We start from the raw sequence: 22,972 nt of genomic DNA on the forward strand, positions 1-22,972 counted from the left end.
TCTGAACTCTTTGGCATGCTGGCCATATGAGGAATGCCCTCCCCGCTCTCAAGGAGGCGCTGAGTGATACCATATCAGGGCATCCACAACAGCAGCAAGTGGACACTTGGGCTTTGAGTACAACACAGTCATGTCGCGCACTTACGCTGACACTCGTTGGCGCTGTCGACGGTGGCGGCGCGCCACCGCTTCTGGCCGAAACCCGGACAGCAGCGGTCACACGACTCACCGCAGGTGTTGTGTCGGCACTCGCACTGGAGCCTTGGCGACACGTGGAACGACAAGATAATAACGATCGATATTAATCAGCAAGTTAAACGACATGATCTTTCACGCTACTTGACTTTCATTCCATTTGCGTTAACAATCTGAAGTTGTGCCTCCCATTTTAGCGGTTTAAGATTGCCATTGACATGACACCATTTGTTTACAATGGCAGTCATCGGTGCAGCAAACAATCGGGCCTTGTCCAGAAACAAACACATGAGGTAAAAGCAGGCAGGCAGGAAGGAAGAAAGCCTCCACTGTAGAAAACCTCTGTTAATGAATAAACGCAGACGACGGAAAGAAGTTAACGTTTGACAATCTCGGGAGAAGAGCCGCTGGATGACGTACTTGTTTGGCTTCTCCGGGTCGCGAGCGGCCTCGCACGCCTGGGCGTGGCCGTGACACACGCAGCGCCCGCCGATGCTGATGTCCTTGATACTGTAGAAGTACTGAACACAAAAAATCTCATTTAAAGCATTTGGCTTGGTTGCTCGGCAACAGGAGTTAGTCACACGTGTCATGGAAAAGTTCACCGGCTGACTCACTGCACTGGGATAAAAATCATCAAGTCCTGTCAACACATTTCAATTCAATGTGGCAAAATTCAAGAAAAGGTATGAAGTCCAGTTCAGGCCTCACCCGCCGTGTGACGGTGGGATCTCGCTGGGCCTTGGAGATGAGGTGGCCCAGCAGCGTGTTGCTACGCAGGAATTGCAGGCGAACGTTGGTCGCCCTGGTGAAATCCTGAAGCGACGGCGAGCGAGTGAAGTCTCTGGAACCGGGTCGACCGTTGATCAAGGACACCACAATCTGGACATCGCAAATTATTTTTCAGCACACCCAAAATAATAATCATCATCTTGATTACTACATTTGGGGAGATGTTGCTTTATTTACCTCTCCATTCTCCAAAGGGACGATTCTAGAATAATGAGTGGTGCAGAGCTGATCGTCGTCGTTAACCAGGCGAGCATTGGGTTGCTTTCCAAACCTTTCAATGCACTCACGTTTTGAATCTGCACACCCAAAAAAAAAAAAAACATTTGCGCAATGAATTTTAATCTTAGCAGTTGCATCTTTGTTTCTTTTGCCTTAGCAAAAACAAGGAGATTGGACCGTGTGCGGTTAAACACATACTTTACATATTTTTACATCAATTGATGTTTGATGGCGACACGGAAAACATTTTGCTGCTTTATCAGAAAAACGATTTATGATGTCTATTTGACAACTTACGCGCAAAATACTGCCAGGGGGTAAAGGTCTTCCCGTTGTCCACGGAGCGTTCCAGCACCCACAGGTCGGGTCGAGGCGAATTAGCAAACTTGATGATGATGTAAGCGACATGAAACAGCTACAAAACATGAAAATCAAATTTGGTTACAAGGAGAACAACCTGCTGCAGCTTCCTGTGGCGACATATTTATAAACTTTATTGGCGGCTACATAATTACAGAGGATACAGCGGTAAGCTTTCTGACTTTCTTCTCGCAGTTGGCACAAATCAACATGATGACAAACAACATTTGAGGAGTGGATCAAAGCAGCAGAAGGGCCACCGTGTTTGCGAGCAGAGCTCAACTTGCGCCCACATGAAGCCTTCCTTTATCTCCGTCGCTCATCGAAAGCACACAAGAGCGGAACATGGTGTCTGTGATTGTTTCTGGCGCAGCGCATATTTCCATTTTGCAGGTGACATCAGCTCGATGGAGCGTGACACAATGATGCGAGGGGAATCGTCAAGGCTTCCTTTGTTAACGTCTGGCACGGGCGCTGTGTGTCTTGGAGGCCACGTGAAAAGCCTCCACAAGATTTTTAGACTTGGAAATGAGCCTGAGACAATATTGAACATGTCAATAACGGGGCTTTCCAAATTCTTTGGGTTTGAAGTGATTGATGGAAAATTGCCTGCGTCTTTTATTCGGAGACATTTGTATAGAATATCTCTGGAGAAGCCTCCAAGGCAGGCCTGCACTCGTCTAGTATCCATCAGTGCTTTGATGAAAAAAAAAAAAACCCAGCAGGCAAGTTTTTGTTTCTCTCTGGGGTTTTTTTCTTCCAAATTTCAAACAGTTCACGGGAGTCTTAATAATGTCTCTGAAGTGCTTTTATCAAACAAGATCGGAATTTATGACAGTTCATACACAATAGTGACTCTTTTTTGTCCAATCATCTAACGGAACCTGCGTGAGGTCAGAGGTCACGGATGGTGAAAGTAAGCTCGGCCTCAACAATGAGTTTTCCTTCATCCCAAAAAATGATTGATGCTGTTCTTTGCCGTCAATGCCAGGAGAGGGCCTTCCCCAAACTCTCGGGAAGCATCGCTTTGCCGATCCGACCCAGACTAACGCGCTCATTAATTGATAAGGTTGATGTCTCCATAGTTTTCTCCATATCAGAGCCACTTCAAACAAGATGTGGGCTCTGGGTTTGTTTCAAGTGTGTGTTTAGACTGGCCGAGCAGAGTTACAAGGACGGCAATGAAAGCAGGCGATGTCACATCAGGGTCGCTCTTATCCTGAAAGATTCCTCTCAAAGTCGCCGGCATCAACAACGCAGCCGGCCGCATTTAGTCTATTGGAGGGATTTTATAGGAGCTTGGCTGTAGCGCACCCTAAACAGAGGGAAGGACGTTCATTAAAGCACACGGTTGAGAGGCCGGCGCCTGACTTGCGGCTAACATCTTAATCCGTTGTGTATCTATCACATGGGGGAGAAGATTTTCACCAGCGTGAGTTACGGCTAGTGACAGGTTCCCCCACGCGGCGGCACGCTCGGTCGGTCGGCTTCACGGGGCATTAGGAGGGGGCGGGAATGTGGCGCTATGTGCGGAATTTCAGATGGCTCCGCATGCCAGCCAGCACGTCTCTGACCACCCCGATGCTGCCCTGCCTGCTAAACTTCCTGGCAGTCTTTCATTGATGGCGGTGGGTAGCTCCCCACGCAAAGCTTTGTTTCTATTTTCAGCCCTGGTGTTTGTCTACACTGCTCTGTTTGCCCATCCTGTTGCATGAGCCGGCATTTTCTCTGATTAGCTGGAGGGACACGCCCGACGAGGCCAGGGGTCAAACTACAAAAAGGAAATCATGACGTCTTGTTTCCCCAGAACAAAATGAAAGGAGGCGGAAAATGACTCCATTTCCATTTTCTGCACACCTGGATAAAAAAAGGTAACCAGTGATTTGGTTTACTTCCATTTGGATATTTTCATCTGCTGCAAGTTGTGTCCCCCCTCTCGCATTAGCTATCACTTGCACTACTCGGCCCTGATGAAAACAGGATTGTCATAACGAAGTATGATTTTTTTTTTGCCCCGCTCACCCAAATTCACTGGAAATGGATGGAATGTTTACAAGCGACTCTTTCCAGCTAGATAATAAAACAATGATAATGGTGCCATGCCTTAATCTATTCTTAGCACTAAGAAGACTCCTATCAGATTCACTGATATCATTTCATATTATTGCTCTCCTGCTTTCCAGATCTACCAAGAGTATTTCTTCTCTCATCATTCGCACGTCATTTCTCAGGCTATTCCAAGAAGCTCATTTACAGTCCTGTGATTCACACTGACAGCTGACGAGAAGCTTTTAGACGAGTACTGACAGTATCTGGCACGTTTATTTCGATCCCTCTCATACATTCTAGCACATGAAGGTGTCTTTCCCTTTTCTAGATGATTGAAATGCTGTCAGGCGTTCATTTAGAGGTCAGAAAGCCACGCGGGAGGCATTTGGCCCGCAGCATTTCACACCGCACGGTGCTCACTTATCACGGCACACAAATTGGCTGTGAGCTGTTGCTGCTTGGTAATTCCGAAATGACAATAAACACATGCAAAATATCCACTTGGCATGTCAAGGAGCAACCACAAACGCATGACTATTGGTCAGAGGAATTTACACTCAAGAAAAGCAAACGTTGACTTGGAGGGCTGTTTCATGCTGACATCATGCCAGTGACACGCATGTGTTGTATATGTGATGCAAGGTCAGGAACCCGAGATGCACGCGTACGTTAAACGGTCCATACGTGTCACGACTCGTCACCTGACCTATTTTGACACCTGTGCGCCGCCTCGTGCGACATGTAAGGCCGGGCTGAGCTACTTTTAAGTGTTTTTGTTGACGAGCTTGACAATCGGTCGCTGCGGTAAAGAACTACTTTTGTCAAAATGAAGTTCCACAACTTACTTCAACAGTTCTTTGGCAACACGTTGCCAGCATGTATTTGGCTTGTGCACAAATACAGTGGATAGGTTCCTATCAGCTTCTTAAGTGAAATCAACACAACTTGGAAGGCTGCAGAACAAATTAGGTTCAACTTTTAAGGTTGCATCTGATTTAGTTCCACTCACAACAGAGTCAAGAAGCCAAAGTTCAATCAGAGGGCACAACAGAGACCAGAGATCTACATCAAGTCTCATCAAGTCTACATCCAGGCACGTGAGAGCCTGATTTGAGTGCAGAGGAATGCCATTCAAAGAGGAGGACCTTCTGTCACGGCGGATCAGGTCCGGCGGAGGCTTGCGGCGACAATGCATCGGTGCAACTGTTTGTGCGTGTGCGCAACAGGTGGGCAGGGGAGGGCGGTGGGGAGCCCGCTAGTCTGGTGTATTTTTCTCCATGACTCCATGGTGGAATTAGGCAGTTGGCAAACAGTCAGCGCAGAGCCGCAGTGGTAGGCGAGAAAAAAAAAAAACCCAAAAAAAACCCAGTGGATACGCATGTCTATATGATCTGGCTGCCATTGCAATGAAATTTGGATGGTGAAACGGCGGTTAAATTATATGCATGTATGCTTTTTGATATAAAAAAAAAAAAAAAAGCATGTTAAGAATGCAGGACAACTGCACCATTATAACAGCATGTCATAGAAACCAGCCAACTATCAAAAAAAAGCACAATGGATTTATTGTATGGAGGCCTGGAAAAAGATGCAAAATTAGCTGACATTTTTTTCCCACAGTGGAGCAGCAGATTTATAAGGACGTGCAGGCTGGCAGTTGCACTTTCCCAGCCTCCCGTTAACAAACGTGCGGCGACTGTAGTAAATATCTGCCACGTTGGCCCGGCGCCCAAGGAAGACGGCCGCTTACATCACCGGAGCAATGCGAATAGACAAGTCAGCTGCACCATATGAACACATTGGATGTCACATTGGGCAACAGAGCACTCGTTACCATAGAAACGACAATGGACGTGCTTTTGTTGATTTTATGCAGCTTAAATGCTACATCATCGCTTGATGATAGTTTCTGTCTGCTGCCATGTGCAATTAACATGCTGCATGGTTGTTGTTGTTATTACTTGAAACTCTCACCGCCAAATATAGCACCTCTGTATTTTTAGCTATGCTTTTTTTTTTGGGGGGGGGGGGACCAAACATTTGTAAAGGCCTGAAAGGATATGACACAATAAAGCCTAGAAGGACACAAAAGGGGGCGACGGCAGCAAATACAACATTGGTGGGAAGTGGAGTCCTGACTGAAGGGATTAGGTTCCGAGGGAATGCTCCTAAAATTGCATTCTTGAAAGCAGATCACTCAGCTGAGCCAAAGCCATTCCCTGTACCTGAACCTAATCGACCTCTCCTTTCACACAGAGTGAAAAACAAGCACACTCAACATCATCGCCTGCTGAGAGACAAAAAAAAAGGAAACCTTAATTATCCGCAAACTATATACGCTGCCCTCCAATTAAAGCGACAAAACCAACACGGCATTTAGGAGAAGGTCGAGGAGAAGTTTCACACAACGATACTGTCAAAATAAACCAGCCCATGCGACTACTTGGCTCGATTTATTTATGTCATTAAATGCCAATAAATGAACAGACTGTCAACTTTGAACCCAATCAACTCCTCAGTAGTAAATAATGGTGGCAGTTTATGATGCAGGCATTCATCCAAGAGTTTTCAAATTGTTTATATTCATGTTATTAATTAGATGAGCCGTTGCTAAGGGCTTGATACGAGTGCTACACGTCATTCGATAAGATCGGCAAGCGTGACCTCCTGCTTGCCAAACAGTGAGTCCGCATTTAGCTCCGCAGCTTTGGGCCCTTTGTTTGTTACAAACGCTAGAAGCTCATGGTGACAGTTGGATTTGAGATTTATCCTCATATATAGCCGTGATGCTAGGCTAGTGCTAGCTAAATAGTGACTGCTAAACTGCCTTGAATCATTTCCAACCGTTTACTAATCATTGAGCAGTTACAAGTCGTGATTAGTAACCGATTTACAAAGCCTTCTCCTTATTCCAAAATGTCCTTTGGCGTCACTCGTATCTGGACGAGCTCCGTCCGGCTCATCGGATGGAGCGCAGGCAGCAGTAACGCTGGCTATGTTTGCCTCACATGCTCAGCTCACTCAGTCAGACAAGCACATGTAAACGCCGCAGGCCTCTTAAAATACATTCCCTAGAAAAATGCAATGACCGCACGTCTGATACGCGTTGTCCGTGTTTACGGCAACAATGGCCTGACGGCTGCTTGCGGATTGTCGTGCCACGTGTTCCCGGAAAAGAACTTTGTATTTTGGTGCGGCTTAAGAGAGTAGCCGAGTAAGAGTAGCCTGTTGTTACTTTAGGATATTAGAACTCCAGCAGAAAGAAAAAGTACCGTAATTTTCGGACTATAAGTCGCACCAGCCATAAAATGCCCAAAAAAGTGAAAAAAAACATATATATGTATATAAGTCGCTCCTGAGTATAAGTCGCCCCCCCACCCAAACTATGAAAAAAACCGCGACTTATAGTCCGAAAATTACGGTAGTCTTCCAAAGAATGACTTGACTCACAAAAGGGGCTCTATTTCCATGACCGGCATAAATCCTACGCAGTGCGTGGTTACGTCTGCCTGGATGCGGATTAGATTCGATGTTGGTCATTTCACAGATGAGCTCGGCCAGTGGATCTGTGAGAGGGAGGGCTGCGCCACTGCATGAGCAGACTTTAATCACGCCGTTTCAATCATTGGCGCGCTAAGGTGCTTGGCAGTGGCCCTTCTGACAAATTGGCAAACAAACCCAGTGAACCTTGCGCTGATACAAAAATCAGGATACATACATACAGTCGGAAATGCTCGCCTCGCTAATAAGGCGTTTCTTTACGCTCGGTCGACCGTCAACTCTTGTTTTCAAAGGATCATCGGAAATGACTTGTTTAGAAAAAAGAAGAAAAGAAGAGCACGCTTTGAAGCTTGCCGTACGCATCAACAGCACCATTATCTTATTGATCTGCTGGCAGCAGTATAGAAAAGCCACCTGCGCTGGCCTTGAAAGAAACCGCACAACTCATTCAGCTGCTCGAAGCCCACATATCGCAGCCACAATATAAATTATCCTCGTGAATGTGTGTTTTCTTTCATAACACCCACAAAGCAACCATTCATTTGTTATTTAACCTTGACATCGTCATAATCAATCAACTTTAATAAGAAGAAAACGATCTTCATCATGGCCCGTGTAACATATATGTCTGGGATGGGTTTTCTGTCCAAATACCACAAGAATCAAGAAGTACAGCACACTTTACACACACTATTTCTTATGTTGTTGAAAACAGCGCGGCGTAACGTCCCAGATACACAGAGCATTACAACATATATTAAGTAAGAGCATTGCTAAAAACATCACAACTAGCAACAATTCCTCTGGTCTACTGAAAGACGCCTCAAAAAAGCGTGTAGGTCAAATCCGAGCAGGGAGAACAGTGGGGGGGAAAAATCCAAACAACCCAACAGCAAACAAGATGACGATCATCTTACCTGTCCGAGGTCCAGGGTGATGTTGACCTTGTTGTAGCCTAAGCCCTTGGAGAGAGGGGGGCTCTGCCACCAGCGCTCCGTCCCATCGATAGCGCTGCTCACCGGGTGAGCTTTGCTCGGGTCGGCCGCGTTGCAGTAATCACAGAACTGGCCCTGCGTGATATCAAATATTTGGTTACGACAAGTACAAAACGGGACTCGTTTGGATGAATGCATTTTTGAAATTTACTGGAACAGATCATTTTGACAAAATACAGTGAAAGTAAAGGGAAACAATAAGATGGAAAAACAAGATATTATATGTCCCGGAGATTAAGTTTAGACCTTAAGGAACAGAATTGGACCCCTATTGTCCCCCCTTCAGTGCATTCAAATGCTGGCATTGTGCGTAGGTTTGACTGAGAAGCGCTATTATTCCTAACGTGATGGAGAGCCCTTCTATTTCTACTGCTGAAGGCTATTTCCTTGACAAACAATGGAGGAAAACTCCACTTGAAACCTTGTATGAGGCAACAGGAAACATTCAGAATGGTGCCTTTGTAATGTTAGTACAGATGCTGGTGCGCGCAATCTTTACCCGAATATTTTGAGCCAGAAGTCCAGCGGTTGGTCCCCCGACAAGTTTACAGTACAAATCCGCCCTCGGCGTCCCGAACTCATCCTTCCCGCAGGTTGCTGACGCAGAAATCCTCGATCTTTGCGCCAGGTTGAGGTACGGGGGGCTCAGACTAAAACCAGTGGCTCCACTGAACGTTTCTTGTGCACGCGTGCACCTGCAAACAATAATTGAGAGCAAAATTGCCGTGAGGTGAGCTCCCGTCACCTCGCTCCCCATGTTCCACACTAGAGGTCCCAACTGGAGGTCTGGTCATCTAAAAAGCCCCGAGGAGCGCCGCGTCCTTGTGGGCTGCGCCATTTACGCGCGACAGCAGAACACTTTGCCCAAGTCCAGCCTTTAGCGTGACGACCCACTGGAGGAGGAAATGTCCCGGGGACGCATGTTTCCTTGTGGAAAGCTTGTGGAAAGTGGAAAGAGAGAGAGAGAGATTCCGCTCACCGACGCTCTCAGGTGGCACACGTCGACCAGTTGTGTGGTCCACCTCTCGCGATTTGTCAGGGGGGGGGAACATTCCAGAATGCACTGGACTAATAACAACATATTTGTACTGAACTTCAACAAAAGTTGGCCGAAGTAAACATTTATACATGAACTAAACATCAAGTAAACATTTGTTTTCACTATCGATTAAAATCATTATTTCCATGTCTTACCACAACGACAAAAAAGGTCTCCACACAAAATTTTTGTCCTCTTATATGTACTAAGTATTTAATTATTATATAGAGTCCTGGGTCAATTATTAAAAGGTGTAAATATCTTTAAATAAAAAAAGAAAAAAGTCGCGAGGAAATACAAAAGGTTACTCAATGTTGTTGTTTTTTACACTCTTATTTACTGTCTATGCCATTAGTTGTAATTTACAGACTTTGTTTGAAATAACAAAATGACCTCTTTTTCAATCATTAATTTTTGGACACGTTACAAACTTCAAACAAAATAAATTCCATTATGTATTTGGAGGTTATTAATATGTATGAAACTGCAGGCGTTTGTGCACATCCCAAGTTATCATGACAATCATATAAAATATGTGCCTGTGTGCTTGTGTGTTTTCAACTCTAAATAATTGGAATTATTGAGGGATTTAAAACCGAAATTCGGCTTTTGGTAACTGCAGCACTGTCAAAAAAAAGAACTCTGGCTTCCTCTAGTGGTCACTATAGTGTATATCAGTAGTGCCGAAAAAGAGAACTCTGGCCTCCTCTAGTGGTCACTATAGTGTGTAACTTTTCTCTTTTTTTAGGGGCGTAACAGAAGCCTCAAGTTTCAGATGTCGAAGTCAAACAAGAGCGACCCGACTGAGTTTCACTTCAGAACTTTTTTTTCTTCTTCTCAAGAACCGCATGTATAATAACTTAACAATTATGTTTGAATGGGTTTCTAAGGTAGGTGAAGAAAAGTAAAGGCGCAGCAGTTTGGAACTTTTACGTCAACAACAAACTTGTGACTCACCCACTGGACGGCATTGTTGAGCGTGGTGGCACGTCTGTGTCACACACTCGCCAACCAGGAACTTCGACCAGTGCGTTGTCATTAGTGGACCATTTTCAACTAATTGAAACCCCGGCTTTACATTTGTTGCTTTTGGGTCCCTTTAGACTCCGACATGGAGCCCACCACTCTGCAGGTAGGATGAACGAACCGTCTCCTGTTGTTTCCGTATTCAACATTAATGACAAACTCATTTCGTCAACATATCAAGTCCTAATATTCTGTGTCAACCTGGAAAAGCTCATGTTTTGATTATGAACGCTTCTAGCAGCCATTTCTGAAGCGAAGAAGCTTGTGGAAGGACTGCTCTCGTTATAATACTTTGTGGACTGTAGCTAAAGGTCGACGAATCCAGCTTTTTCCACATTATTTCATATTATTGCATTTATCATAACGTCTCTGCCCCGCTTATTGCAATAAAAGTGAGCTAAGGTCATGCAGTTCATAATTAAAACTTATTTTTAGCCCTACTCAAACAAATTGCGAGTTCCATAAAGGTTAATAAATAAAAACCAGGAAATAATTGATGCCTATCAAATGAATACAGACAGTAAATGAACAATGATGTGCGTTTAATACAGTTCATCGCATTATCCTCCTTAACCTTGAACAGTGTTGAGATTAATTTTGTTATTTATATTTAGTGATGAGAACGTATCTGCACTCCTCTCCAAATGTTTTGGAACAGCGAGGCCACTTTAGTTTTGCTGTCGACTGATGACATTTGTGTTGGACAGCAAAAGTCACGTTATTAACATTTCAGCTTTATTTCCAGTTATCGCCATCTGGATCTGATACACAATATAAGGACGTGTAATAAAAATGCCATGCTCATTACTCCGCCCTACGGAAATATTTAAACAACCTTATATTTATATATGATATATTTTCAGAAAGCTATAGCAGTGGCGCAGAAGGCGTCACAAGAGGACCAGGCGGGCAACTATGAAGAGGCCGTTCGCTCCTACAAACAGGCTGTCAAGTACTTTCTCCACATTTTAAATCGTGAGTAGCTCCAACTGGGGTCTTCAGAGTCCGGACAAGAATGGCCATCACTGTACTTGTTGAACAAAATTATGCTATTAAAGATGCTGTCTTTCTTTCCGTCAGGTGAACCCCAAGGTAAAGTTGGCAATCAGAAAATCAGAGACAAATGTAAGGAGTACCTGGACAGAGCGGAAGAGCTACAGGAGTACCTCGACTATAAAGAGGTTGCTACACAATTGTGTTTCATGTGCAAAAATACACAGTACATGTGGGTACGATATAACCATCTTGACATGAGGTTGAAGTTACAAAAAGATACACATCGAGGCACAAGAATACTTTGTTGTCGCGCAACACAGAAGGCACATCGACTTACCACCATACATGCTGTCATCATTTGAAGGAGCAAAGTCGTAAATCGACGACCGCTTGAGTGTGTACAAACTGTACGGATTTGAAGCAACTGTGGAGTTCATTTTTTTACATGGATTCAGAGTTTAAATGTCAATATTGCAGGGTTCCCTTCAAGGTCAATTCCTTTGTTTTTGCATACTGAAGACATGGTTTCTGATCAAAAAGATTAGTCACAGAAGATTAGAATTCCAGCAAGTTCATGTTACGTACAATTAGATAAATAACTTGGGACAGAGCGCCTTTTGTTTGAAGTCACCCACGGCGAAGTGCTATTCCACCAAATAATAAATATTATACACTTGAAGTGTCTGTTCAAATACTTTTGCTCAATTGAAAAGTGGATGGCTTCAAACAGAAAGCGCTCTGTCCTAAATTATTCAACACATCTGTATGTAAAGACCTTGAAATAAAAGATACTCTGATACTGCTATAAATTTGAAACCCAATGGTCTTAAAACAAAGGAATTGACCTTGCCGTTCAAATACCTTTGGAGGGGGCAGTTACCGTCACAATTTACTGCCAAAATAAACTCATTTGCAAGTCAGCAATAAGAAGATGATGGGTAAAAACAAAACAAAAAGCTCATATACGGTATCTAAGTTTTGGTGCGTAGTTTAAAAAAAAAAAAAAAAAAAAAGTGACGTGGGCAGAGCGTCGGCTGCGTCGTGACGTCATCGCATTCCCTGTGCGCAAGTCGACGCTTTTCAATGCGGAAGTTGCTTCCCCGTACCAAGTGGGGGACGAAAACAAGCCGAACAGCTCCTAGAATTACATGTTGACGAGTTAACTTATCAACTAGGTTTTAAAGGAAAACTATTTTGAAGATCTCGCAATCGTTTAGGCTATCGGACAAGTGATCAGCCCTCATGGCTACCAACAATAATTTACAGGTAAGTGAAGGCTCAAAACAGACGCTGCCGAAATGTAATAATTATTTAAAAAAAAAAAAAATCATCGGTAACATTGACTAAAGTTATTGTTTTTTCCTCGGTTGTTGATATTCAGGAAAACACTTTTAGTATTAGAACGATTGTCAAAAGAAAAGAAAACCCAAAATGTTTTCTGCTAAGTAGCCATTTTAGCTCCTTTAGCCCTTGCTAACTTTGATATTCTCCGATCAAAATCGCCCCTGGACAGCTAAAAGTATCAGCAATGATCTCTTTACGCCAAAATAAAAGAGTCCTCAAGAATGATTTTAATTGTATGTCCGACAATGTGTCACTACCGTGAGCTTTAAGTGACAGCGCGGCTAACGATACTAGCATGTTGTTTTTGGCCTGTGCGGTGACTCCATCTTCCATTAGATGGGGACGTTGTTGTAATTATATCACAAACTTGAAAGATGGCTTTGGTATTGCGAAGACATTTTTTTAAAGCTAGCTTTGGAGTCGTCTGGCAAAGAAAAAACAGAAGCCAAAAGGAAGTAGCCACCGTCGTCAGGTGCTGGCACTCCTACCTTGATGTCGTCACACGGAACTACTGTTTGCCTTCCAGTACACAACGTCGGTCGGGACATGAAACCTAACAATTGAACACTAGTGTGTGGAAAAAAATAATCAAGATTATCGTGGACCTCGCACATCTCCGTGGAAGTATTATGAAAACTTTTTGACATTAAATGATCTTTCAAAAATCATTTGCTATATTGTTTTCCAAGCAGTTTGGGGAGAAAAAAAAAAAGTACATCATGCACCATAAACTCCTTGGGCCTTGGATTATTTGGATTGCCATTTTCAAGGGAGGGAAATGTTCTAATTTGTAAGTGTATTAACTCAAATGGTTCTTTTGGTGTGTTTTTGCGCATAGAAAGCCATCGATCTTGCCAGCAAGGCGGCTCAGGAGGATAAAGCTCAGAATTATGAGGAGGCTCTGCGAATGTACCAAGCTGCTGTACAGTATTTCCTTCACGTGGTCAAATGTAAGTGATAATTCAGCCGGCATAGATGGCAAAGCTTTGAAAAGTCACACTCTGTTTCTATACGTCCTTTCAGATGAAGCTCAAGGTGACAAAGCTAAACAGAGCATCCGCGCAAAATGTGCCGAATATTTGGATCGGGCAGAGAAGTTGAAGGAGTATCTCCAAAAAAAGGAGAAAGCGCCAGCCAAACCTGTCAAAGAGTCGAGTGACAAAGGGTGCGTATGTGCGTCTGCGGGTGGGGCAGGTCATATTTGCAGCCATTCAGGGCAGACTTAAGATCGTTGCCTTTGTTTATGTGCTCAGGAATGAGAGCGATGACGGTGATGATCCCGAGAAAAAGAAGATGCAGAATCAACTCTCAGGTTTGTTCTTAGTGTATTAGAGTTGTTGTTGTTGTGACGCACAGCACATCAGAGGTTGTTTATTTATTTTTTATTCTTATTATAAATCTTGGCTCTCAGAGCTAGAGTAGAATCAACAAGGTTGAAAATAATCATTGATCATGAGCAGCCAGACTAAGTTGCAGAATGTTCCATTTGCAAAATCATTCGAGTTAATCCTTACGACATCTTAAAAGATTTGCTTTTGTCTTGTGTGATGTCACAAATGAAACTTAGTATCGTTCCAATTTTAGTAAACAAAAAAATATTTGGTTTACGCCTTTGAATACATTGGATGTGTTTAAATTTGGTGGTTCTTGTGTCTTAAATCTCGGTGTCACTTTACTTTTTTAGGCTACGCGTTAGACTGTGTTGCTGTCCCTAATGTTCCGACCAGAGCGAGCCTGTCAGTGATGCATTTTTTGTTTTTTCCAGGTGCAATTATTATGGAGAAGCCAAACATCAAGTGGGATGACGTTGCGGGTTTAGAGGGTGCCAAGGAGGCCCTGAAAGAGGCTGTGATTCTCCCAATCAAATTCCCTCACCTCTTTACAGGTAGCGTATACAACCGATTGTTCCGACCAGACAGGTCTTGTGTTCCTTCATCAGCAGTTAAGTTCTCATGCCACCTTTTAAAGGCAAGAGAACACCTTGGAGGGGGATCCTGCTCTTTGGTCCTCCGGGTACAGGAAAGTCCTACCTTGCTAAAGCTGTCGCCACGGAGGCAAACAACTCCACCTTCCTGTCTGTCTCTTCTTCTGATCTCGTTTCAAAATGGTTGGGAGAAAGTGAAAAGTAAGTTCTGCTCTTAGCAAAGCCCCAAGGCCAGAGTGAAACAGGATTCAAACCAGCCAATAATTACATCATGAACGTGTGATCTGTCATCCAGGTTAGTCAAGAATCTGTTTGCCCTCGCGAGGGAAAACAAGCCTTCCATTATCTTCATTGATGAGATTGACTCCCTCTGCGGCTCCAGAAGCGAGAACGAGAGCGAGGCGGCGCGACGTATCAAGACAGAGTTCCTGGTGCAAATGCAAGGTACCAACTTTGAATCTTTTCCATTGTTTTACGCCGGCCAGGTTTTGACTAAATTGGCATACTTGTGTACAAGTTGTGTACTTCTATTTCAATTTCTAGCCAACTCTTCTTTTGACTCTTGACAGCATTCCACCCTACCTATCTTTCCATCACTCTGTAAAATGTTAACAATGACTTGTTAACCAGGTGACGTGGGGCAAAAAAAATGCTGCCGCTGCACTATAAATAGAAGCAAAGTTCACGAGCCTTACACAAGGTGCCACTGTTTTCCTTACACTTAGCATCATGCAAAAAGAAATATTTAGGAGCGAGTTGGGTATTAAATCTCATGCTGAATACATTGTTAGAACAAAAAATATTGGCCTCAACAGCAGTTTTATCATGCGACATGAAACTACTCTTATTACAGGCGTCGGAAACGATAACGACGGAGTGCTGGTGCTCGGGGCGACAAACATTCCGTGGACCCTCGACTCTGCCATCAGAAGAAGGTACTGACTCGAGTGGGTGGGTGCAGGTTTCTTGGAGCGCGCACACGCAATTGTCCACTCACCTCCGTCCAATTGAACCGTGTCAGATTTGAGAAGAGGATCTACATTCCGCTGCCGGAAGAGCACGCCCGCGGCTTCATGTTCAAGCTCAACCTGGGCTCCACCCCCAACAGTCTGACAGACTCGGACTTCGTCACCCTGGGCAAGAAAACAGATGGTTACTCAGGCGCGGATGTCAGTGTCATCGTGAGAGACGCGCTCATGCAGCCCGTCCGAAAGGTCCAAGCGGCAACCCACTTTAAGAGAGTAGGTTTTGGGTATTTTATTATTATTTTTTAGACACGGTTTCCTCCTGACTACTATAACATTGTGTTTGAATGGATTGTGGTTTCTAAGGTGAATGGACCATCGAGATCAGACCCCCTAATAATTGAACACGACCTCTTGACGCCCTGCTCGCCCGGCGATCCCAACGCAATTGAAATGACATGGATTGACGTCCCCGGAGAGAAGCTTCTGGAACCTGTAGTTTGCATGGTGAGGCGTCTTAAAAAAACAATACTGCGTTGACTCATTTGCTCCGCTAAAATAATGCTCGACTCATTTGCTCTTTGCAGTCTGACATGCTGAGGTCTCTGACCAGCACTAAGCCCACCGTCAATGACCAGGATCTGGAAAAACTGAAAAAATTCACAGAGGACTTTGGACAGGAAGGCTAGTTCGATTTGTTTGGGGAACAAGGCCAAACCAAAGCAAATGAATTGCAATGTTCTCTGTTTGTTTCAGTTTTTTTTCTCTCCCCCCCCCCCCCCCCCCCCTCTTCCTGTTTCATCTTAACCATCCAGCAGAGAAAGATAAATGCTGTTTCACTCTTGACAGTCTGACAACCACAGAAAGGCTGTAGAAACTACGTTTGACACTCATTACAATAAATCTAAGCTTCTTGACAAATTTAAAAGGGTGTTGGACTTCTAAAGGTGCAAACATACCCAGGCTGCTTCTTTGGACTCGGGTTTTGCACACACTCGTATTTCTTGTCATTAACCAATAAACAGCCCTTCTCTGTTTTGTATAAATAAGGAACAAGCATTTTATATTATACTGTATGTTGTGGTATCCATATATAGTTTGTGGGGAAATGAGGCGCCATTGGATTTCTTTTATGTGTTATATGTGTTCATAGTGTCAGTGTGGTGTATATAGCGCAGGCATTTTAGACTTTGTGAGACACTCTAGATGAGAGCTACTTTAGAACCCAGGTTGGGATCGTCTGTCCACTTTCCCAATTGTATGCATTGAATGGATCACCAAAGGTGCCAGACCAGCATTATTTAAAATAAGGACTCTTTTTGCTTTTTGTCACTCTTTTTATCACATCATACTAAGATTTTTTTTTTAATATATGCAGTATATATATCGGAACGGATGCTGGTTACAAAACTGCTAAAAAAAAAAAAAAAAAAAGCCTAACAAGATAAAATTGGATAGTAAATTTTGACATCAGCTGAAGCTAAAGGCTTGTTTGTACTTTGCGGCCAATAGGTAAATCTCCAATTAGAAGTGACACTGCATACTGTGCCTTTTAGAGAAGCTGTTTATTTTTCTATAGATTTGTCTCAATTTGTCATAATGCTAGTTTACCATCATAGTGCATCGTCACTACTACTACAACTAAGACATGTATAATACCTGCACATTTCCTGTACACTCTTATATGGAATGTAAACAACTCTATTTTTATTTGCGATTTGATGGGAAGTTTGGCTTTCTCTACCAACATTAGTCTGAGGTCAAATATTTGCGTGTTGTACTCCCGTTTTTTTTCTCTCATTTCTGAAATGTAAATAAAATATAAATACATTAAACGTCAAAGTTGATCTATTTCTAATATTTAAAGTACTGTAAATACAGTAGCGCACTTTGTGCAGCAACAGCTCGGGACGCTCAAAACAAAAGTGGAACGTTGCATTGTGGGAGCTGTAGTCCATTAACCTTCATTTTTGCGTGGTCGGAATACAAGCCAGCTGCTCTTGAAAACTACATGTACCACATACAACTGGGGAAGCCAGTTTACAGTGGACAATTTGTTTAGGTTAACACACGCTACGCTTTGTTACGCTGAGCCAACGTCCAGGGCGGGATATGAAAGCTGCCCGCTAAACGTCTCTGAATATTCGACAATCACTCTGCCTCCGATTCATGCCTTTTGCCTCCCCTCTGCGAGGGCCACCGCCCCCATCTGTCACCGCCGCTGCGTTGTCGACCCCAGAAGCTCGCCAGCTAACCAGCAACAAGCTAACCACTGCCAGTCATCACCCATGTCCTCGGAAGAAAGCGTGAGCTCAGCGATCACGGGTTGGCTTTTGGCTCATTCCTGGTGGCTGCTCCTGCCGTTCATCATGCTGCTGGTCGTCGCCGCCTTCATTGTCGCCTTCGTCCTGCTTTTGTACATGATATCGCCCCTGATTAGCCCCAAACCCCTCAAACTAAACGGGGCCCACGTCGTGGTAAGATATGCGCCTATTGCACGACAGGACTGCTGCGATCGCCTTTTGACGTTGTAACACTTGTATTACTACTCTATAAGCATTGTCACGAGTGTATCCGAAGCATGGCTAGGTAGCTGTCACACCCAGCGCCCTTCAGATCGTGACAGTTTTGACACAAGTTTGGGAAGTACTGTGCTGTATCATTTGCACGTCGGCTACAAGCAATGTCAGCGAACGTGACAGTACGCAACACGCGTCATTCCGCAACGCGTCCACGTGTTCGTAGATAAACATTGAATCGATCATCTTGCAATTTCTAGGTGACTGGAGGCTCCAGTGGTATTGGGAAAAGTATAGCGATGGAATGCTACAGACATGGAGCTTTTATCACGTTGGTGGCACGAGATGAGGTAAGTCATTATGGTCTCCTACACGCTGTGGCTTCATAACAATGACATGTAAAGTGACGGACGGTACAGACATTCCGAATCGCATTCCCTTCACATTTACATTATTGTCATTTTCAAAGTACGATGAGAAAGCACATTGTAGATTACATGAATTTGTACAATCTGAAAATGGATATTTGCATTCTTGTAGGCCAAGTTGATTCAAGCCAAGAAAGAGGTGGAGAAATTTGCCATCAATGACAAACAGGTACAAATATATTTTAAAAAACGATTTCAATTGCTGGGCGTGATCAAATAATGGCAATTTCTCTTTGCTCAGGTTGTGCTTTGCATATCAGTGGATGTTTCCAGTGATTACAGTCAGGTGGAAAGTGTTATAAAACAGGTAATGCTTAGCTGTGCTGTGAGCTTATATTCCTTTGCTGATCTATTGAAACGAGCTTTTGTACGCAGGCTCAAGAAAAGTTGGGGCCCGTCGATATGCTCGTGAACTGCGCCGGAACGTCTTTTTCGGGAAAGTTTGAGGAAGTGGAGGTCGACTCTTTCAAGGTGGCTAAGCGCTCTCAATCGTCCCCGTTTACATTTGTCAACAAGCCCTTTGTTCTCTCCTCCAACAGAGGCTGATGGAAGTCAACTACCTGGGCAGCGTTTATCCAACGCGTGCCGTCATAACCACCATGAAGGAGAGAAGAATGGGCCGCATCATGTTCGTGTCCTCCCAGGCGGGCCAGATTGGCTTATTTGGCTACACGGCTTACTCGCCGTCCAAGTTTGCGCTGCGCGGTTTGGCCGAGTCGCTGCAGATGGAGGTATCAACGGGTTCGGTGGTCCAGACTCGATTCTTTGTTTCCGTTGGCATCATTTAAAGAACGCTATGAAAATGATTCACTCGGCCCAGCTTGGTTTTAACCATACGTCCATCGCAAGGATTTGCCGTCGTAAATATTGAACAGGTTACACGGGAAATTGTTTTACTTTCGGGCAATGTTGAAATTCGGCCGGCTCGGTGTGTACCTCACTTGAGTGAACGTTGCTGTGCTTCAGATGAAGCCATACAACATCTACGTGACGCTGGCCTTCCCACCAGACACAGACACGCCAGGACTGCTTGAGGAAAACAAGACAAAGGTAAACCTTGCGCACGCGTGTTTCTCGTCCTACATTGACCACCTTTTTCTTGACTCGGATTTTAGCCTCTGGAAACCAGATTAATTTCGGAAACCTCCGGAGTTTGCCAACCAGAACAAGTGGCCAAGATTGTTGTCCGAGATGCCGTGGTAAGGAGAGACTCAGAAGCCACAAACGACGTGAATGGCAATAGTCAAGTCTCAGGAGTGATGTCAATTTTGGTTCCCACAGCAGGGCAACTTTAACAGCTCTGTGGGTCCCGACGGCTACATGCTGTCAGCCCTCACCTGTGGGATGTCACCGGTTACCTCCATCACAGAGGGTCTCCAGCAGGTACACGCATGAACTAGGCCTTTTTCATTTAAACCGGGCAGACATTTGTCATCGTTCACGAATGACGATCGCCGAGGGTTACTCGTGTTCTTTCTGGCTGTAGTCGCCCGCCTGCCTGCCCTGGTTTTTGATGCTATGCTGTATTTGCTTTGCAGATCGTCACCATGGGTCTGTTCCGTACCATCGCCCTCTTCTACCTGGGAAGTTTCGACAGCATCGTGCGCCGCTGCATGATTCAAAGAGAGCAGTCCAAGGCGGCCGATAAGCGAGATTAAGCGCCGACGAGTAAAGGCCGACAAGGAGCGAGGTGAACGGGACAGCGCGTTTTCTCCACACGACCCATGTACCCCTCCCCCCCCTCAAAAAAAACGTCCGCGTAGTGACATTTCGCTTTTAACGTGCACATGCTTCTTGCCACGGGAGCGGCCTTACTTTAGCACGTCTATTTTGGTGTTGTAAAAACGGAGGGCGGCGATCGTAAACAGTAGCGGGCCTCCCCGCCTTTTCTCACACAGGAAAAGCAATATCCTGTCAGACCGGTTGTGCCAAATATGGCCTGAAATTCCCTCCCACGGGGGCTCTCGTGAAAACAAAACCCATTTGTCACCTTTTGTTCTTGCGTTGCATGCTTCTCAAACACGTGAGAATTGTAGCGATTTCTCAACCGTTTCCGATCACGACGTCTTTGCGGGCAAAGACCACTCGGTCGGTCGGTCGGTCGGCGGCACCCTGACTGTTTTGCATGCACGTGCAGATGTGGCGTAAATAAGCTCCGGTAATACAAAACAGGAGTATGAAAGCAACCACGTTTCCGCCGAGCATGATGCCGCTTGAGTTTCACACAATAGGACTGGAATGATAGCCATCTGACTGGGCTTTCCAGAGATTTATACCAGAAGGGTGACATCATAGCAGTCAGACGGGGACCACTTGTTTGGATATTTTTAGCATAAAAAGATTGGTGTCAAACCATTACAAATACAAACAATTGTCGGCGTTGTTCAGTGGACTAATGTGGGAAGTAATCTCATTGACGTCAACGGAGGGAGATTCATCTTGTGTAACGTTTCAATTATTTATGTTTACTTCTATGTTGGTACCGCCCGTGCAGAGGCTTGTTGAGTTAACGACGGGCAATTTTGCATGGCGGTTGTTCCGTCACTGTGTCACACAAATTGGATTGCAGGTATTACATTGGACTCGGAAACCGCAATACAAATACAGCAAACGTCCTGCTCGACTCAAGCGAATTTCATTGCTTGGTGGAAAGTGGACAAAAAGCGCGTGCTTCTGTGTTGTGACTGAGCCAACTCTCGTCCAGAGAAATAAAGCCATCGGATATTTCTTATTTCAGCAGACACTATTATTGCAAGTCATGGTGACTGTTCATCTTTCAAATCTAATACACGTTATTTTGTTGTTGTTCTTCGAGCGTGCATATAGAAGCTTAAGTACAATTTTTTTTATGTGTCACTGCACATATGAAGTCACGCGGTCTGCGTTGGCGCTGACCTAAATCAGGCCAGAGTGGGACTTGCTGGTTCAAGTAATGCCCGTGCAGGTCCACTGAGGGCGCTAGAGATTTGTTTTACATGCAGACTGTACAAAAGGTTCTTGTCCCAAAAAAAACTACATAGTTAAAAATAGCAACTTCCTGTTTTGTAAGTTTTTCCTTTGGTCCGGAATGTCATTTCATAAAAGTGTGAACGTAGGATTCTTCTTGTTACGCACGCTGATAGTTGAATGCCAAAATGTTCCTTTGGAGTTGTTTTTGGCGATGGCGTGGACTCCAACCAAGCCTTAAGATGCGACTGCTGAGCGAGCGAGCGACCACAACGAAGGCCGTCCACACTGACACGCGCGGGCGGCTGTGTCCTTTACCAGCTTTTTGATTTTGTCTCGTCTGCTTGTTAGTTTGCCGTCACCCACGAATTCAAAACATGAAAGTGAGAAGACATGACGACATTGGCGACGTTCTTGTTTGAATTTTGGTTTAAAGGTGTGCCGAGTTGCACAAAAGTTGATTTATCTCTGTAGTTCCGTTCCAAAATCCTGTTCGGATGCGGGTTTCTTTTTTGTTTGTTGAAAAAAAATATTTTGAGTTGCTCTTAACAGCGACCGTTATGCTATGCTATGCAAAGATAATCCTGTGCTTTCAATGTCTGAGCATTTACAGTCAGGATTGGAGTGTCGCCACTTAATTGTTATTTAATGATCATCAACATAAACACCATGTCAGTTCAGTCTCTGCGTTTCTCTTCCTCCCCTTTCACCTTGTGTGCCATCAAACGCAACCTGTCAGAAGGGCAACATCAGTGTTGTATTATTTGACGGTTGAATAAATATATGTGAGGAAATTTCAAGTCCCCGTGTTTGATTTTTATGATTACTTGTCTAGAGGGCGTAAAATGTCCTGTTTATGTCTGTCATTTTGAATTGTCTTTAAAATCTCAAAATGTTTTAGGGCCACACTGAAAATGAAATAAAAATGTGTCAAGTACTGCACTATTTATTTTCTTATACATTTACAACCTTTAACGTAAAAAAGACTTATTGTGTTATAAAATGTATATTGTAAGATAATTTTGTTGGTTTGGAAAAGAACAGTTCCCTGGAAATATTAACAACCTAAAAAGCCTGCTATAAAAACATGCCTAAATCATATTTAATTAGGGTGATTGAGGCAGAGAACACTTTTATTTTTTTCCCCTCTTACATGTGAAACTAGATCCATTTTAGTAATCTGATATAAAGTGGGCCTCTTGGAAGCCTGGTGGTCTTTCTTTTTTGAGAATTTAAATATTCCGTTTGTGCTAGTGAGAAGTTAATCTCCCTTGAAGGGGCTTTCCACATCTGCAGAAAATGGCCTATCTCAGAGTCTTTCTTTTTTCTTAAGTCCCAAAGGAGACTAATACTACATGAAGATGAACCCAGATAATTAATTTTCACAAGAGGAAGTGAGCATAATGATATCAAGGGAAACGAGGCCTGGCTCCACATCTACAAAATGCAATGTCTTCCTGCAGCCAAGGAGATACTAAATGGCGGAAGAACCGTTCATCCATTTTCTCCAGTTTGCCCTAATTTAGGATGGTGGCGAGCTAGAGCCCATCTGAGCTGACTTTGGGTGAGAAGCGATAAAACTCTGTTGTTGGGTTAGGATAGTGGATTTTTTTTTTAGACATGCATTGAAAAATATACAGAAAATGTTTAAAAAAAGAAAAAGTTAAGAGCGTC

General features: G+C 44.0%; 3 protein-coding genes across 6 annotated transcripts in view; 2 read left to right on the top strand and 1 right to left on the bottom strand.

Moving 5' to 3' along the window:
• Nucleotides 1–9,110, bottom strand: part of LOC119137442 (laminin subunit alpha-3-like) — a 32,168-nt gene extending 23,058 nt beyond the window's left edge. For 2 of the 3 annotated variants that reach the window (XM_037276748.1, XM_037276747.1), the window contains exons 1-7: nucleotides 8,611–9,110; nucleotides 8,034–8,186; nucleotides 1,504–1,621; nucleotides 1,165–1,283; nucleotides 907–1,077; nucleotides 616–716; nucleotides 146–261 (exon numbers count right to left, since the gene is read on the bottom strand). In XM_037276748.1, the coding sequence (XP_037132643.1) occupies nucleotides 146–261; nucleotides 616–716; nucleotides 907–1,077; nucleotides 1,165–1,283; nucleotides 1,504–1,621; nucleotides 8,034–8,186; nucleotides 8,611–8,868 (1,036 nt within the window). In that variant the 5' untranslated portion in view covers nucleotides 8,869–9,110. The remainder of the gene's footprint in view (nucleotides 1–145; nucleotides 262–615; nucleotides 717–906; nucleotides 1,078–1,164; nucleotides 1,284–1,503; nucleotides 1,622–8,033; nucleotides 8,187–8,610) is intronic. The other variant, XM_037276749.1, reaches the window with a different exon arrangement.
• A 790-nt stretch (nucleotides 9,111–9,900) lies between these two features.
• Nucleotides 9,901–17,240, top strand: vps4b (vacuolar protein sorting 4 homolog B). Of its 2 annotated transcripts, XM_037276750.1 has the most exons (13): nucleotides 9,901–10,282; nucleotides 11,040–11,151; nucleotides 11,257–11,357; nucleotides 13,355–13,466; nucleotides 13,540–13,681; nucleotides 13,770–13,828; nucleotides 14,282–14,401; nucleotides 14,485–14,641; nucleotides 14,736–14,884; nucleotides 15,294–15,375; nucleotides 15,462–15,681; nucleotides 15,772–15,912; nucleotides 15,993–17,240. In XM_037276750.1, exons 1-13 carry the CDS (start codon nucleotides 10,262–10,264, stop codon nucleotides 16,092–16,094), a joined length of 1,518 nt encoding a protein of 505 aa, XP_037132645.1. In that variant the 5' UTR covers nucleotides 9,901–10,261; the 3' UTR covers nucleotides 16,095–17,240. The 2 variants fall into 2 exon arrangements, with proteins under 2 accessions (XP_037132645.1, XP_037132646.1); XM_037276751.1 differs by lacking the exons at nucleotides 9,901–10,282; nucleotides 11,040–11,151; nucleotides 11,257–11,357 and adding an exon at nucleotides 12,229–12,438.
• Nucleotides 17,241–17,415: 175 nt separating this feature from the next.
• On the top strand, nucleotides 17,416–22,098 carry kdsr (3-ketodihydrosphingosine reductase). The gene is made up of 10 exons (XM_037276752.1): nucleotides 17,416–17,882; nucleotides 18,185–18,274; nucleotides 18,465–18,521; nucleotides 18,594–18,659; nucleotides 18,728–18,823; nucleotides 18,892–19,083; nucleotides 19,319–19,402; nucleotides 19,468–19,551; nucleotides 19,634–19,735; nucleotides 19,891–22,098. The coding sequence occupies exons 1-10, from the start codon at nucleotides 17,694–17,696 to the stop codon at nucleotides 20,008–20,010; spliced, it is 1,080 nt and encodes a 359-aa protein (XP_037132647.1). The 5' UTR covers nucleotides 17,416–17,693; the 3' UTR covers nucleotides 20,011–22,098.
• Nucleotides 22,099–22,972: the final 874 nt, after the last annotated feature.

This window comes from Syngnathus acus, chromosome 17, assembly GCF_901709675.1.
Source record: "Syngnathus acus chromosome 17, fSynAcu1.2, whole genome shotgun sequence".
Classification (NCBI taxonomy): Eukaryota; Metazoa; Chordata; class Actinopteri; order Syngnathiformes; family Syngnathidae; genus Syngnathus; species Syngnathus acus.

Excerpts from the sequence above, each read along its gene's own strand:
- vps4b (XM_037276750.1), top strand. The coding sequence starts at position 10,262 with ATGGAGCCCACCACTCTGCAG. Across the intron at positions 11,358-13,354 it reads AGTACCTCGACTATAAAGAG|AAAGCCATCGATCTTGCCAG; the intron begins GTTGCTACACAA and ends TTTTGCGCATAG. Across the intron at positions 15,376-15,461 it reads GACTCTGCCATCAGAAGAAG|ATTTGAGAAGAGGATCTACA; the intron begins GTACTGACTCGA and ends GAACCGTGTCAG.
- kdsr (XM_037276752.1), top strand. The coding sequence starts at position 17,694 with ATGTCCTCGGAAGAAAGCGTGAGCTCAGCGATCACGGGTTGGCTTTTG. Across the intron at positions 18,275-18,464 it reads CGTTGGTGGCACGAGATGAG|GCCAAGTTGATTCAAGCCAA; the intron begins GTAAGTCATTAT and ends GCATTCTTGTAG. Across the intron at positions 19,084-19,318 it reads CCGAGTCGCTGCAGATGGAG|ATGAAGCCATACAACATCTA; the intron begins GTATCAACGGGT and ends GCTGTGCTTCAG.